This window comes from Somniosus microcephalus, chromosome 16, assembly GCF_052327205.1.
Source record: "Somniosus microcephalus isolate GS21.2 chromosome 16, FLI_Smic_1.0, whole genome shotgun sequence".
NCBI classification, from domain to species: domain Eukaryota; kingdom Metazoa; phylum Chordata; class Chondrichthyes; order Squaliformes; family Somniosidae; genus Somniosus; species Somniosus microcephalus.
This window is the reverse complement of record NC_141002.1, coordinates 17,263,737-17,281,573: the sequence shown is the minus strand read 5'-3', so window position 1 is coordinate 17,281,573 and position 17,837 is coordinate 17,263,737. Positions and strand designations below refer to the sequence as shown.

The window sequence follows — 17,837 nt, the reverse complement described above, 5'->3', positions numbered from 1 at the left end:
GCTTGCACCGACAATTAAAACAATAATGGGATTATAAACTTGAAATTGTATTTTTTGTGGTGATTATTTTGGTTCCTTTTCAATAATCTCGGCACTAAAAGGTTGGCTAATGTAGAAGGACATTCTCGCTGATTTATAATTACAGAGCCAACGCTGCAAGTTTATCAAGTTAAACTAGGGAAGAGATTAGTTAAACTCACTTGATTACTGAATACATATTAGGAGTCAAAATAGTTTGGTTATTGAATCCAGTTACTCTCAAACTAAGCAATTTGGGCAGAGGTCTCCAGAGTTGGCATCAGGCAGAGTTCTGTTAAAAAAAAAGGCTCCCCAATGTCCAAGTGAGTAAAGGCAATGGCTAGTGTGGTAATGTCATACTGATTAGAAGTTCCTTGGTCTTTGTTGATTTCACTGTAGTCAGCTGGAGAAGCAACTGAAACACTACCATTGACCTCAGCACCACTGGGTTGGGGGAAATAATCCTACCAGATTCCTTGCTCCTGATTACTACCCAGTGTCCCCTATTGGAAAGTACCCATGTGTAAAAATCGGGGAAGGACAGGATCCAGCTTGACTATGACTCCCTCCACGGCTGACATGCAATGTCCAGGCTCGCACATGAAGAATGGGCACTTGTGGAAAGGCACTGCACTGCAGTGCTGACGATTCTTGCAAGAGTCAGGACCTTGAGGAGAGGAAGAGACAACAGGGAAGAACACTGGGGAGGAAAGATGGCATCAGCAAAGGGTTCCATCAAAAGATGTGATGAACTTTATCTCACTAGTTTGTATCTAGATTTGTGGGATCATTGACATTGAGGTTTATATAAATATTGATCAGCTTTAATCTTTCAATATCCCAACTTTTGAATGAATCATCACAAAACTAATAAAATGCATCACAGAAGCTTAAACAACATCATGTTTATTTGACCAATCTCAAATAGAATGCTTAAAAAAGCATACAAAGCAGCCTAAGCAATGGACTTGGTCTTCAGAGAGGAAACAGCATTTCAAAGTCTCACTCAACAACTTACATTCATTTCTGAGTTGCCATACTCACAAGTTAGCACACCTCGTCGACCTGTCCACCCTCAGGAAAAAAAAAATAGCAGTCTTGGCAAAAAGTTTCAAAACCTTCTACTTTGATTGGGATCTTTGTGTGAGCCAATGGTACTCACTGAGGGCCACAAGCTCAAGAAGTGACTTGGTCAATGGCAATTCTCACAGACCTAATACCATACAGCAACTCCAGCTACTTTTTCACTTTTCCATTTCACTTGTCTCTCTACTGGATCCTAGCTCCCAATACATCAAAGACTTAGAAACATAGAAAAATAGGAGCAGGAGTAGGCCATTCAGTCCTTCGAGCCTGCTCCACCATTCAATACGATCATGGCTGATCCCCTAGCTCAATACCACATTCCCGCTCTCTCCCCATACTCCTTGATGCCTTTTGTGTCTAGAAATCTTTATCTCCTTCTTAAATATATTCAGTGACTTGGCCTCCACAGCCTTCTGTGGTAGAGAATTCCACAGGTTCACCACCCTCTGAGTGAAGACATTTCTTCTCATCTCAGTCCTAAATGTCCTACGCTGTATCCGGAGACAATGACCCCTCGTTCTAGACCGTCCCAGGGGAAACATCCTCCCTGCATCCAGTCTGTCTAGCCCTGTCAGAATTTTATACATTTCAATGAGATCCCCTCTCATTCTTCTAAACTCTAGTGAATACAGGCCTAGTCGACCCAATCTCTCCTCATACGACAGTCCTGCCATCCCAGGAATCAGTCTGGTGAACCTTCGCTGCACTCCCGCCATGGCAAGTTTATCCTTTCTTAGGTACGGAGACCAAAACTGCACTCAGTACTCCAGGTGTGGTCTCACCAAGGCCCTGTATAACTGTAGTAAGATATCCTTGCTCCTGTACTCAAATCCTCTTGCAATGAAGGCCAACATACCATTTGCCTTCCTAACTGCTTGCTGTACCTGCATGTTTGCTTTCAGTGACTGGTGTACAAGGACACCCAGGTCCCTTTGTACATCAACATTTCCCAATCTATCACCATTTAAATAATACTCTACCTTTCTGTTTTTCCTACCAAAGTGGATAACTTCATATTTATCCACGTTATACTGCATCTGCCATGTATTTGCCCACTCACTCAACTTGTCTAAATTGCCTTGAAGCCTCTTTGCATCCTCCTCACAACTCACAATCCCACCTAGTTTCATGTCGTCAGCAAACTTGGACATATTACATTTGGTTCCCTCATCAAAATCATTGATATATATTGTGAATAGCTGGGGCCCAAGCACTGATCCCTGCGGTACCGCACTAGTCCGATAGCAAAATACTGCAGATGTTGGAAATCCGAAATAACAACAGAAAATGCTGGAAAAACTCAGCAGGTCAGGCAACATCTGTGGAGAGAAATCGGAGTTGACGTTTCTGGTCGAACCCTTCTTCAAAACTGGAAAGAAAAGAAAATAGATCGAAGGCAGGGCTGCGATCGGACAAAAGTAGAAGAGACAATAAAAGGTGTTCGAAGCCAGACGAGATGGTAATAGGCTGAGATTAGGTGTGAAGTGTACTGGCAGGGCAAGAGATAGCTGCCAGGTGGGAGAGTGAAACAAAAGGAAAGGGGGGGGGGGGAAAGGAGTGGAAAAATTACAAGTAAAAAAGTGATAGGGGCCGAGGTTATGATCTGAAATTGTTAAACTCGATATCGAGTCCGGAAGGCTGCAAAGCGATTTACTTGTACTTCTCGCAATCTAGTATACTGTATTCGCTGCTCACGATGCGGTCTCCTCTACACTGGGGAGACCAAACGCAGATTGGGTGACCGCTTTGCGGAACACCTCCGTTCAGTCCGTAAGGGTGACCCCGAGCTTCCGGTCGCCTGTCACTTTAATTCACCGCTCCATTCCCACTCGGACCTCACCGTCCTTGGCCTCTTGTATTGTTCCACGGAAGCTCAACGTAAACTCGAGGAACAGCACCTCATCTTCCGATTAGGCACTTTGCAGCCTTCCGGACTCAATATCGAGTTCAACAATTTCAGATCATAACCTCGGCCCCTATCACTTTTTTACTTGTAATTTTTCCACTCCTTTCCCCCCCCCTCCCTTTCCTTTTGTTTCTCTCTCCCACCTGGCAGCTATCTCTTGCCCTGCCAGTACACTTCACACCTAATCTCAGCCTATTACCATCTCGTCTGGCTTCGAATACCTTTTATTGTCTCTTCTACTTCTTTTATCTCTTTCACTTCTTTTGTCTAATCGCAGCCCTGCCTTCGATCTATTTTCTTTCCAGTTTTGAAGAAGGGTTCGACCCGAAACGTCAACTCAAATTTCTTTCCACGGATGTTGCCTGACCTGCTGAGTTTTTCCAGCATTTTCTGTTGTTATTTCGTACCCCACTAGTCACCGTGCCACCCCGAAAAAGACCCATTTATTCCTACTCTTTCGTTCCTGACTGTTAACCAATTTTCAATCCATGCCAGTATATTACCCCCAATCCCATGTGCTTTAATTTTGCACACTAACCTCTTATGTAGGACCTTATCAAAGGCCTTCTGAAAATCCAAATACACCACATCCACGGGTTCTCCCTTATCTATTCTACCAGTTACATCCTCAAAAAACTCCAGTAGGTTTAGCAAACACAATTTCCCTTTCGTAATTCCATGTTGACTTTGTCTAATCCCGTTGATGTTTTCCAAGTGTTCTGTTATCACATCCTTTATAATAGCCTAACATCAGTAGTAGGGAAAATGCTAGAGTCTAACAGGCCTGTAGTTCCCTGTTTTCTCTCTCCCTCCTTTTTTAAATAGTGGGGTTACATTTGCCACCCTCCAATCTGCAGGAACTGTTCTATAATCTATAGAATTTTGGAAGATGACAACCAATGCATCCACTATTTCCATGGCTACCTCTTTTAGTACTCTGGGATGCAGATTATCAGGCCCTGGGGATTTATCGGCTTTCGGTCCCATTAATTTCCCAGCACTATTTTTTTACTAATACTAATTTCCTTTAATTCCTCCTTCTCACTAGACCCTTGGTTCCCTAGCATTTCTGGGAAGTTATTTGTGTCCTCTTCCGTGAAGACAGAACCAAAGTATGTGTTTAATTGCTCTGCCATTTATTTAACTGCTCTATCATTTAGATATATGTAGATGGTCCCAGAGACTTGTGGAGCAGTAGGTCTGTTAAGGGCCACAGAAGAGAGGGGTGGGCTGCAAGTGGCTCCAGGACATTTGACAGGTACCACTGGTCGCAGCAGGTGTATAATCCCATACCCCTGGGAGGGAAGGAGAGAGAAGTGTTGTTGCTCGGATTTCACTGATGTGCAGTGGTAGGTGGGTGACATTTTCAGAGCATACCAGTGATATAGCAAGCATAGCTTTTGCCCTTCCAAACTTGGCTCTTGGTGGAATGTGTTTTGAGCTGTATAAACACATGAGTGAGTGAAGTACTTGGTGTAGCTGTGGCTCAGTGGCATCATTCTCGCCTCCGAGTCAGAAGGGTTTGGATTCAAACCCTACTGCAGAGACTGGAGCACATAATCCAAGCTGACACATCAGTGCAGTACTAAGGGAGTGCTTCATTGTCAGAGGTACCGTCTTTCAAATAAGACATTAAAGTAAGGCCCTGTCTACCCTCTTAAGTGGGCGTCATAGGTCCCACAGCACTATTCAAACAGCAGCAGGGGAGTGCGCCTGGTGTCCCAGGCAATATTTATACCTCAATTAAAACGGCGCAATAGATGAACTAGTCATTTATGTTTGCAGGACCTTGCTGTGCGCAAATTGGCTGCCATTTTTCCCTGCATTAAAATATACTGACTACACTTAAAAAGTCATCCATGTCCCAAGTTCGTAAAAGTTGCGATATAAATGCAAGTACGTTCGTCCTTTACTTGGTGGATACAGGTTGAGATAGTGGTGAGGTGATGGCAGCTGTTTGCGGCGACAAATTAAAAGAACCACACAATACCGGCTCAATTTAAGAGTGTTTCTTACGTGATATTTTTCCTATATTGTATTGTTCTTGATACACCAAGTAGGCCTAGTGACAAGTAAGAAGGGGATGAACAGCAGAGGACACAAAAAAATCTGCACCATAAAACCCAAGCAGAATGTGAAATCCTTAAAAAAAAACTAATGAATCTTTTAATTCCACTCTCAAAGCTGAAAGGCCACGACAGAGACCCAACTTTTCCAGTACGTCACCATTTTGTTTATATTTATATTTGACTTAGAAGGTGCATATAAATACTGGGCTTCAATGAGCCATGCTGCTGACAGAACAGTCTGGAGCTTTACATCAAATAAAACAAGAGACTGTTTTACAGCTGGTCATTCTTCAAATAATCAGCTGTCCCAACTCCTTCAGTCTGCCTTGCTCCTTGTTCGCTCCTTCATCTGGCACTCAATGTGGTTGACCATGTCATCCTCTCTTCATCTGGCACTCAATGTGGTTGACCATGTCATCCTCTCTTCATCTGGCACTCAATGTGGTTGACCATGTCATCCTCTCTTCATCTGGCACTCAATGTGGTTGACCATGTCATCCTCTGCATGATCTGTCCTCTGTTGTGCAGCTCTATGCAACTGATCTTGTAGTTCTACTATTGCCTCTCCCAATGCAGCCAGCACTTATTGCTTATCTTCCTGCCCCCACATGGTTACATCTCGAGTTCCCCACGGATCCACCCTTGGCCTGCTCTTCATTATCTACATTCCATGGTGAGATCATTATTTATCAGCTTTCATAAGTACACTGATGGCATCAAGCTCTACCTCTCCACCACTTCCCTGAACCTCATGACCACTTGTGTTGCAGATTGCCTGATTGACGTAAAGTTGTGGATGAGTGAAATTTTCTTCAACTGAACATTGAGAAGACTGAAGCCATTGTTTGCAACCCACATCTATAACTTTGCTCTCGACATTGATTCCGTCACCATTAATTTCGGAACCAGCCCAGCCACTGGAATAGTTTACATCAGGTTGTGTAAAACTCCACAACCTAATCGTTGCTTATTTCCAGTTGCAGCACTGCCCACCTCTGCATCACTCCCACTGCTACCGAAACCCTTACTGTCCTATCATCTTCCTTGTCAGCCTCCCATTCTCCTCCTTCCATAAACTTGTTGAAAAACTCAGCTGTCTATATCCACCCTGCACCAACTCCTGCTGACCCACTGCCTCCGTCCTCACTGATCTACACGGGCTACCTGCGAAATGCCAAATTTAAAATCCTTGTCGTCATCTTCAAGTCCACAATGGCCTTGCCTCACTCTACCATTGCCATTTTCCATTGCATCCTGTTCTCTGCACTATGGTTCTCCAACTCTGGCCTTCTGGGCATTCCCCCTCCATTTACCCTAAGGTGGCCTTAGCTCCAGTCTGGCACACTCTCCCTAAACCCCTCTGCCTCTCTTCCACCTCTATCTTCAAAAGTCTCAATTGAAAATCCCATCTTTTTGAATAAAATGTCATTTGCTTCTCCTAACTCCTACTGTCAAACAACATGTGCCAGTCCCTAAGCATCTGGCAACAAGAAGCGCAGCAATGCAGATCAGAAAGATTCCAGGTTTAGGACATGGGATCATAGGAACAGGAGTAGGCCATTAAGGTCCTCAAGCCTGATCCGCCAATAAGTTAGATCATGGCTGATCTGTACTTCAACTCCATTTACATTCCTTTGTTCCATATCCTTTGATACCCTTATTAACTAACAATGGCGAAGCTTTCATGGCCAGCCGCTTGATAAGGAGTGTACATTATCCAGCAATTGATACTTGATACAAGGCAATCTTGTAAGATGTAATTTTGAAGCTTTTATAAAAAAAAAGTTCAGAAAACACTATTTATGTTCATCAAACAATAATACTGGAGAAAGAAACTCTTCCCATTTCAGGCTCCTAGTGCCAGCATCAAGCAGTCTCCGGGACAGGCATAGTACAACCAGATGCAGAGCCAAGTTCCTTCAACTTTTCCCCCAGCTCCAGCCTTAGAACAATACTTTTTATTCCAAATCCCGTATCAGCCTCTAAAGAAAGAAAAACTTGCATTTATATAGTGCCTTTCACAACCACAGGACGTCCAAAAGTGCTTCATAGCCAATTAAGTACATTCATCCCATTAGTCCGAGCTGGGTTTGAACCCAGAGGTTAAAGAACAGTGTCTGACACACTGCACCACCCATTACTGGGTGGTTCTGTGCTGGTTTACTGTGAGGCATTCATTGCGTGTGGCAAGGGAGCTCCTCAAATGCATCAATTGTCTTCAACAAATTTTTTTTTATTCGTTCCTGGGATGTGGGCGTCACTGGCAAGGCCAGCATTTATTGCCCATCCCTAACTGCCCTTGAGAAGGAGGTAGTGAGCCGCTGCCTTGAACCGCTGCAGTCCTTGTGGTGAAGGTACTCCCACAGCACTGTTACGGAGGGAGTTCCAGGATGTTAACCCAGCGACGATGAAGGAAGGGCAATATATTTCCAAGCCAGGATGGTCTGTAACTTGGAGGGGAACTTGCAGGTGATGGTGCTCCCATGCGCTCGCTGCCCTTGTCCCTCTAGGTGGTAGAGGTCGCGGGTTTGGGAGGTGCTGCCGAAGAAGCCTGGGCAAGTTGCGGCAATGCATCTTGTAGATGGTACACACTACAGCCACGGTGCGCTGGTGGTGCAGGGAGTGAGTGTTTAAGGTGGTGGATGGGGTGTCAATTAAGTGGGCTGCTTTGCCCTGGATGGTGTCGAGCTTCATGAGTGTTGTTGTCATCCAAAACTCGGCTGCCCGTGTCCTAACTCGTACCAAGTCCCGTTCGCCCATCACAGACCTACACTGGCTCCCTGTCAAGCAGCGCCTCGATTTCAAAGTTCTCATCCTTGTTTTCAAATTCCTCCAAGGCCTTGCCCCACCCTATCTCTGTAATCTCCTTCTGCCCCACAAGCCTCCCCCTGCCCGAGATATCTGCGCTCCTCTAATTCTGACCTCTTGAGCATCCCCAATTATAATCGTTCAACCACTGGTGGCCGTGCCCTCTGTTGCCTAGGCTCTAAGCTCTGGAATTCCCTGCCTAAAACTCTCCGCCTCGCTACCTCTCCTTCCTCGTTTAAGACGCTCCTTAAAACCTACCTCTTTGACCAAGCTTTTGGTCACCTGCCTTAATTTCTCCTTATGTGGCTCAGTGTCAAGTTTTTTGTCTTTTAACACTCCTGTGAAGCACCTTGGGACGTTTTACTACGTTAAAGGTGCTATATAAATACAAGTTGTTGTTGTAGCTGCACTCATCCAGGCAAGTGGAGAGTATTCCATCACACTCCTGACTTGTGCCTTGTAGATGGTGGAAAGGATTTGGGGTGCCAGGAGGGGAGACAGTCGCCGCAGAATACCCAGCCTCTGACCTGCTCTTGTTGCCACAGTATTTATGTGGCTGGTCCAGTTAAGTTTCTGGTCAATGGTGACCCCCAGGATGTTGACGATGGGGGATTCGGCGATGGTAATATTGTAGAATGTCAAGGGGCGGTGATTAGACTCTCGCTTGTGGGAGATAGTCATTGCCTGGCACTTAGGGTGACGCGAATGTTACCTGCCACTTATCAGCCTAAGCCTGAATGTCATCCAGGTCTTGCTGCATTCGGGCATGGACTGCTTCATTATGAGGAGTTGTGAATGGCGCTGAACACTGCAATCATCAGCGAACATCCCCATTTCTGACCTTATGTTGGAGGAAAGGTCATTGATGAAGCAGCTGAAGATGGCTGGGCCTAGGACACTGCCCTGAGGAACTCCTGCAGCAATGTCCTGGGGCTAAGATGATTGGCCTCCCAACAACCACAACCATCTTGCTTTGTGCTAGGTAGGACTCCAGCCAGTGGAGAGTTTCCCCCCCTGATTCTCATTGACTTCAATTTTACTAGAGCTCCTTGATGCCACACTCGGTCAAATGCTGCCTTGATGTCAAGGGCAGTCACTCTCACCTCACCTCTGGAATTCAGCTCTTTTGTCCATGTTTGGACCAAGACCGTAATGAGGGCTAGAGCCGAGTGGTCCCGGCAAAACCCAAACGGAGCATCGGTGTGCCGGTTATTGGTGAGTAAGTGCCGCTTGATAGCACTGTCAATGACACCTTCCATCACTTTGCTGATGATTGAGAGTAGACTGATGGGGCGGTAATTGGCCAGATTGGATTTGTCCTGCTTTTTGTGGACAGGACATACCTGGGCAGTTTTCAACATTGTCGGGTAGATGCCAGTGTTGTAGTTGTACTGGAACTGCTTGGCTAGAGGCGCTAGTTCTGGAGCGCAAGTCTTCAGCACGACAGCTGGGATGTTGCCAGGGCCCATAGCCCTTGCGCTCAGCCGTTTCTTGATATCAGGTGGAGTGAATCAAATTGGCTGAAGACTGGCTTGTGATGGTGGGGACCTCAGGAGGAGGCCGATATGGATCATCCACTTGGCACTTCTGGCTGAAGGTGGTTGCAAACGCTTCAGCCTTGTCTTTTGCACTCGCGTACTGGGCTCCATCATCATGGAGGATTCCTGGAGCCTCCTCCTCCCGTTAGTTGCTTAATTGTCCACCACCATTCACGACTGGATGTGGCAGGACTGCAGAGCTTTGATCTGATCCGTTGAGTGTGGGATCGCCTAGCTCTGTCTATAGCATGCTGCTTCCGCTGTTTAGCTTGCATGCAGTCCTGTGTTGCAGCTTTCCCAGGTGGGCACCTCAGTTTTAGGTATGCCTGGTGCTGCTCCTGGCATGCTCTTCTGCACTCCTCATTGAACCAGGGTTGGTCCCCTGGCTTGATGGTAATGGTAAAGTGAGGGATATGCCAGGCCATGAGGTTACAGATTGTGGTGGAATACAATTCTGCTCCTGCTGATGGCCCACAGCACCTCATGGATGCCCAGTTTTGAGCTGCAAGATCTGTTCTGAATCTATCCCATTTAGCACAGTGGTAGTGCCACACAACACAATGGAGGATGTCCTCAGTGTGAAGACGAGATTTCGTTTCAAGGACTGTGCGGTGGTCACTGCTGCTAATGCTGTCATGGGCAGATGCAACAGGTAGATTGGTGAGGATGAGGTCAAGTAGGTTTTTCCCCTCGTGTTGGTTCTCTCACCACGTGCTGCAGTCCTAGTCTGGCAGCTATGTCCCTCAGGTCTCGGCCAGCTCGGTCACTAGTGGTGCTACCGAGCCACTCTTGGTGATGGACATTGAAGTCCCCCACCCAGAGTACATTCTGTGCCCTTGCTACCCTCAGTGCTTCTTCCAAGTGGTGTTCAACATGGAGGAGTATTGATTCATCAGCTGAGGGAGGGCGGTAGGTGGTAATCAGCAGGTTTCCTTACCCGTGCTTGGCCTAAAGACATGAGACTTCATGGGGTCCAGAGTCAATGTTGAGGACTCCCAGGACCACTCCCTCCCGACTGTATACCACTGTGCCGCCACCTCTGGTGGGTCGGTCCTGCCTGTGGGACAGGACATACCCAGGGATGGTGATGGAGGAATCGGGGACATTGGCTGAAAGGTATGATTCTGTGAGTTTGACTGTGTCAGGCTGTTGCTTGACTAGTCTGTGGGACAGCTCTCCCAATTTTGGCACAAGTCCCCAGATGTTGGCGAGGAGGACTTTGCAGGGTTGACTGGGCTGGGTGTGGCATTGTCGTATCCGAAGCCGGTGCCACAGTCAATGCCGGGTGATCCATCCAGTTTTGTTCTTATTATTGTTTTTTGTAGCGGTTATGTACAACCGAGTGGCTTGCTAGGCCAGTTCAAAGGCAGTTAAGAGTCAACCACATTGCCGTGGGTCTGGAGTCACATATAGGCCAGACCAGGTAAGGACGGCAGATTTCCTTCGCTAAAGGACATTAGTGAACTAGATGGGTTTTTACGACAATCCAAGAGTTTCATGGTCACCATTACTGAAAGTAGCTTTTTCTTCCATATTTTTTAATTAACTGAATACAAATTCCCCAGATTTCAACTCACGTCTCTGGATTATTAGTCCAGGCCTCTGGATTACTAGTCCAGTAAGCTTACCACTATGCTACTATTCCCGATGGGCAAACTACAAGAAAATGTAAGCTCCAACAGGCAATTTTGTGAGGAATGGGAACAGGGGTGTAATACATTGACCCATTGAAGGACCTTAGAAAGGAAAACGAGACTAGAGATGGACGTTAGACGGAGAAGAGGGACAGATCAAGGGTGAGCTTTTTGAAGAGGTATTGATGACGATGACAGGTGTTTAGAAAGGGAGAGGGACACTGAGCAACGGAAGCATTAATGACATTGACAAGTGTGGAGACCAGGAAAGGACAGTGAGTAGTCAGCGGAGTGGACAGGGGTTTGAGGAAGCAGGAGGTGGGTCCCATGGGAAAAATAAGTCTTAGAGAGAGCAGGACAAGATGGGAGCGAAACTATGGATTGACAGCCAATCGGGTGAGTGGAGGGCTGGGGGTGGTCAGGACCAAGTGGGGAGTGGGGACAAGAGATGGGGGATGTAGCAGCAGTAGCAGAAACAGAAAGTATGAAGAAATGCAGTAATGGTACCACTTGGGTTTTAATAGATCTGTATTCCACATTACGAGATTCAAACTGTGGAAGTTACTAATCATCAATAAAAGTTAAATTTACATTTTTCTTCAAAGTTAAACAAGAAAACAGCATTTAACACTACTCAAAACAAGATACTACGTAGAGTGTTTCATAACTGTAACCCAACCTTGAAGCTGAACATGATATTTATAAAATCACACAAGAGCAAAGATATCCGAAGCCTTCAATTAGATAATAACTTTGCAACCCAATCCCTTGTATTCATTATTCTGCATGTATTCAGTGTTGCTATTCCATTCTTTCATTAGAGACTTAAGATGTCATCATCAACCTTAATGAACTAAAGCATTGACACATGTCCAATACATAAGCCAGACAGAACGATGAAGAAAAACAACAGACACAACATTGGTCCAAGACCCAAGTGTTTTGATACAATCACGCTGTTACAGCACCTCACCAAAGTTGTAAATAAAATGTTTCCAATTGTTGTCATGACGCTGAAACCAAGTTTATGCCACTTGAGGCCATTATTCCCATCCAATGAGATTTCAATCTCCTGCGTAGGCTCACCTGGGTCTACGCATGAACATTTTCTGCTGATTTCACAACTTCATACCTGTGCTGAGTGACAAGAAATCGAGACCCAGCTGCTAGTTTCACTCAACTGTCATACTCTGCAATATTTCCACAAACATCAGCAGAGAGGACAAAGGCTCTCGCTACAGTTCTAAGCTGAAGACATTGGAAGAGACACTAAATGTAGGAAAGACACTACTGGATGTGGGTGGGTGGGGGGGGGGGGCGGTGTTTCGAAATCACAATTCAATCTCTTTTCTGAGAAAAACTGGTCACTCAGTGCACCAAACAGTCAAGTAACAGTATACCGCGAACGTAGGGACACTCGTGGGCCTGAAAAATAGAAAGGGTTGTAAGACCCTTCCATTTCCGCCCCCACCCCACTCCTCCTCTTTCAACTAGAACAAAACCACCTAACACCACAGCAAACCAACCATCAACAAATATTTTAAAGTAAGCTTTCAAGCTAGTCAAATTTACATTCCTTACATAGAAATGAACTGTACACTTAGGTTCAGGTCCATTTTTATTTGAAATGGTCACACTACTCTCCAGAGGATGGTGACCTTGCTGGGGTACGATTCCACTTGTCAGTTGCCCTGCAGTACCTCGCCCAAGTGACATTCTTCAAGTGTGAGCCTTGACAGCGAGTATCGACGCTGTGGAAGACATCACAGCCAAGCGTGATCCTGCCCTCATCTGATGTACACGTATCTGCCTTGGCCATCACGAGTCACTGGGCAGCGTTTAGAAGCTGGAACTCTGGCTGATCTTTTCCTTCCCTCATCCAAGGCCAATTGTACTGCCCCAACTGTTGGCTGGGCTGAGATCAGGCAAGATTGAGAACCAATCCTGGGACACACTCATCTGTACAGTTCAGTGCAACATCATCACCCTGTGGACTTACTCACCCAAATACTGGCATGATTTTATTTTTAACCAAGGTAATCGGGGCATAGCTGCAATCTTGCCCACAAAATAAGCACATCGCTTGTAAGGAGTTGGTATCTGATCACAATAGAAATGGTACCTAGAGCCACTCAGTTTCAAACCCAACCACCCCATAAACTTCACACAAGCACAACCTTGGCCAGTACCACATCATTTTTTCTGTTGTTATTCCACATCATAAAGCCTCTGGGTACAAATAATGTAACCGTATCAAGAACAAAAAAATAATTTGGGGATTTAAGCAAGCCACATCACCGCTATACTGGACAAGAAATTCAACAGCATTTTAAACAATACCGTTTATGACACACACACAAAAGGTAGGGGCGAGATCTCAAAGCAAATATAGAACAGAATAAATGCATAAAAAATGCATCAATGCAACAACAAAAAATGCAATGACGAGCAATGCAAGGACTGGCTTTGCATTTTAAACGAACAACAGAGCAGGACCGCTACTTACCAGATGTGCTGCCTGAAGCCTGAAGCCACAAGAGCAGCGAAGCCACGAGCAAGGAGCTGTAGTTCCTGAGGAGCCTGCATCTCACCGAGGGTCGGTGCCCCGAGAGCAGGGAAGGGAGCCGCCACCGCCGCTGCTCCCGGTCAACGATCCTTTCCATAGTTCTCCTCCTCCTCGGTCTCCTTCCTCTCTCTCCTTCTCTCTCTCACATCGGCAAGCGCTCCGCCAGCTCGCGGGTCTCACTCACACAGGCGCGCGCGCAGCCGGGGCTCGGGCGGCGGAGAGCCGTTGGAGTGGCGGGCGCGCGCCGCTCGGCTCCCACAGGCCGCGCGCACGCAGTGACATCACCCGGAGCCCGCCGCTTACCACCGCACGCCGTGACATCACCCTGAGCCCGCTGCTTACCACCGCACGCCGTGACATCACCCTGAGCCCGCCGATTACCACCAATCCGCTGCCTCCCTTCCGGCCCAGGCTGCAGAAGCCGTGAAGCGCGGGCCGTTGTCGAGCTGCGGCAGATGGCGCCTGGTCTTGGCTAGCCCGCCGGGTTGTAGGTGCAAGTTGGGAAACGCTGACGGATGAGCGAGAGCTGTGTATTCCTATTCAGCTCACCCCTGCTCGTCCATCCAGTGAGACCCCCACAGCAGCAGCCCCCAATTCGTCCCTTTTTCCTCAACCGAGGATTTCGCCTCCACCATGCTTGACACGGCCCTTGACCGTGTCCGTCCCATTCCCCGCACTTGTGCTCTCACCCCTTCCCAGAACCACCATAGGGTTCCCCCTAGTCCTCACCTTTCACCTCGCCAGTCTTCACATTCGCCGGATCATCCTCCGCCATTTCCGCCACCTCCAGCGTGATCCCACCACCAAACACATCTTCCCCTCCCCTATCAGCGTCCCCTCCGCGACACCCTGGTCCACTCCATTATCACCCCCAACACCTCCTCCCCTTACCACAGCTTCTTGTCGTGCAAGCGCAGGAGACGCAACACCTGCCCTTATACCTCCTCCCTTCCCACTGTCCAGGGCCCCAAACACCCCTTTCCAGGTGAAACAGTGATTTACTTGTACTTCTTGCAATTTATTATACTGTATGCGTTGCTCACGATGTGGTCTCCTCTACACTGGGGAGACCAAACACAGATTGGGTGACCGCTTTGCCGAATACCTCCATTCAGTCCGTAAGGGTGACCCTGAGCTTCCGGTCACCTGTCACTTTAATTCTCCACTCCACTCCCACTCTGATCTCTCTGTCTTCAGCCTCTTGCACTGTTCCAATGAAGCTCGAGGAACAGCACCTCATCTTTCAATTAGGCACTTTACAGCCTTCTGGACTCAACATCAAGTTCAACAATTTCAGATCATAACCTCGGCCCCTATTTTTTTTCCACATGGCAACTGTTGATGATTCTGCCGTTCCCATTTACACATCTAGACTCATCTTTTGTTTCTTAACTTGTCCCATTACCGTCTCCTTTTGCCTCGCACCATCATACCGTTTGACTCTTAATCTCTCCTGCCTTCCACCCTATCACAGACCTTCCCTTTTGTTCTTTCCTTTCCTCCCCTCCCCCTTTCCCTGCCCCGTACTTGCTTAAAATCTGTTACATCTCTGTAACTTTTTCCACTTCTGACGAAAGGTCATCAACCTGAAACATTAACTCTGTTTCTCCACAGATGCTGCCTGACCTGCTGAGTATTTCTAACATTTTCTGTTTTTATTCCTAAATGATGCCAAGCTTTTTGCCTCCACTACACTACCTTACCTTACTTTCAGGGTACCTTACTGGAAGTCAGCCATGGCTCTGTTGGTAGCACTCTCGCCTCTGAGTCAATAGGTTGTGGGTTCATAGTCCCACTCCAGAGACTTGAGCACAAAAATATCAGATGACACTCCGGTGCAATACTGAGAGAGTGCTGCATTGTCGGAGATGCCGTCTTTCAGATGAGATGTTAAACTTGGTCCTGTCTGCTCTCTCAGGTGGATGTAAAAGATCCCATGGCACTATTTCAAAGAGCAGGGGAGTTATCCTGGTGTCTTGGCCAATATTTATCCCTCAAACAACATCACTAAAAACAGATGATCTGGTCATTATCACATTGCTGTTTGTGGGTGCTTGCTATGCGCAAATTGGCTGCCGTGTTTCCTACAGTGACTACTCTTCAAAAGCACTTCATTGACTCTAAAGCGCTTTGATCGTCCAGTGGTCGTGAAAGGCACTATATAACTGCAAGTCTTTCTTTACTTTACCCTACCCTACCGTACCCTTACCCTGCCGTACCCTCCCTTCACTTAGCCTGCCCTACCCTTGCTCTGCGCTACCCTCCCTTCCCCCGCCCCCTCCCTTCCCTTACCCCGCCCCCTCCCTTCCCTTACCCCGCCGCCCCCTTCCCTTACCCCGCCCCTTCCCTTACCCCGCCCCCTCCCTTCCCTTACCCTGCCCCCCCTTCCCTTTCCCCGCCCCCTCCCTTCCCTTACCCCGCCCCCTCCCTTCCCTTACCCCGCCCCCTCCCTTCCCTTACCCCGCCCCCCTTCCCTTACCCCGCCCCCTCCCTTCCCTTACCCTGCCCCACCCCTCCCTTCCTTTACCCTGCCCCACCCCTCCCCTCCCTTCCCCCGCCCCCTCCCTTCCCCCGCCACCCCCTCCCTTCCCCCGCCACCCCCCTCCCTTCCCCCGCCACCCCCCTCCCTTCCCCCGGCCCCCGGCCCCCCCCCTTCCCCCGCCCCCCCCTTCCCCCGGCCCCCCCTTCCCCCGGCCCCCCGCCCCCCCCTTCCCCCGGCCCCCCGCCCCCCCCTTCCCCCGGCCCCCCGCCCCCCCTTCCCCCGGCCCCCCGCCCCCCCTTCCCCCGGCCCCCCGCCCCCCCCTTCTCCCGGCCCCCCGCCCCCCCCTTCTCCCGGCCCCCCGCCCCCCCCTTCTCCCGGCCCCCCGCCCCCCCCTTCTCCCGGCCTTCCCCCGGCCCCCCGCCTTCCCCCGGCCCCCCGCCCCCCCCCCTTCCCCCGGCCCCCCCTTCCCCCGGCCTCCCGCTTCCCCCCACCCCCCCCTTCCCCCGCCCCCCCGCCCCCCCCTTCCCCCGCCCCCTCCCTTCCTTTGCCCCGCCCCCTCCCTTCCTTTGCCCCGCCCCCTCCCTTCCTTTGCCCCGCCCCCTCCCTTCCTTTGCCCCCTTTCCCTTGCCCCGCCCCCCCTTCCCTTGCCCCTCCCTTCCCTTGCCCTGCCCCCCTCCCTTCCCTTGCCCTGCCCCCCTCCCTTCCCTTGCCCTCCCCCCCTCCCTTCCCTTGCCCTCCCTTCCCCTGCCCTCCCTTCCCTTACCCTGCCCTACCTTACCTTACTCTACCCTATCCCTGCCCTACCTCTGGTATCCACTCCACTTGTTCATGAATGTGCAAAGACTTTCTGCTGTCAGTCTTTCATTTATGCTTTTGCCACTTTGAACTGCGGCCCCTCCAAACTTGAGTGAAGAATTCTTGAGGCGCTGAGCACCAAGAAGCTCCGGGGATCCTCTGCACGCCCATCCCCTTCAATCCATTAAAAAGTACCACAACAGACAAGGCTGGGCAGCAGCTCTCCAACACTAGGATTCGCAGGCATTGGCAAGTGGATTCTTGTTCCAGTGGGATCAGATCGGGGAGGCTGAAGGGTTGTAAAAGGTGGGCTGCCTATTAGACAAGGCTTGCCATCGCTGGAGGGACCCCATATTTGGCTGGGGGCCGTAAGCACAGGCTCTGTAGGCTCGTATGTTATTGTGCCCCAGACCCCTTGTCCTGCTGTCAAGCTTTACATCAAGTAGCCTTCCAGATTTGCATTTTCTACACCATTTACTATCTTATTTACCTCTATAACAGGTGCCCAAATGACAGGCTGTGAATCACAGACAACCTGGTAATTCAACCCACAAAGTTAAGTTTACCAACTTCTATTTAAGCTTATACTTTCTAGTTGCTGGTTAGTTCTGTTGTAAATTGATGCATTTAAGGGAAAGCTAGATAAGTACATGACAGCAAAAGAAATATAAAAATTTGCAGATAGGATGAGTTGAAATAGGGTGGGCGGAGGCTTGTTTGGGCCATAAACACTGGCACAGACCAGTTGAAGCAAATGGCCTGTTTCTGTGCTGTAAAACTCTGTGTGAAAAATGAGTTGGTCTGCAGGTTCACAAAATCACTATTCTTAGGCTGTTTTTCCTCATGGATAGCTAAATGCTAACTCAGAATACCAACGTTTTTTCTATTTGTTCTCAGATTATGGACAACACTGGCAAGGCCATATTTATCATACA

General features: G+C 48.5%; 1 protein-coding gene across 3 annotated transcripts in view; it reads right to left on the bottom strand.

Annotated features, from left to right (window-relative positions):
- The window catches only part of LOC147105992 (UPF0606 protein KIAA1549), a 319,715-nt gene extending 305,824 nt beyond the window's left edge, over window positions 1-13,891 (bottom strand). Inside the window, exon 1 of one of the 3 annotated variants that reach the window (XM_086008618.1) lies at window positions 13,566-13,891. In XM_086008618.1, the coding sequence (XP_085864744.1) occupies window positions 13,566-13,722 (157 nt within the window). In that variant the 5' untranslated portion in view covers window positions 13,723-13,891. The remainder of the gene's footprint in view (window positions 1-13,565) is intronic. The other 2 variants (XM_086008615.1, XM_086008617.1) reach the window with 2 other exon arrangements.
- Window positions 13,892-17,837: the final 3,946 nt, after the last annotated feature.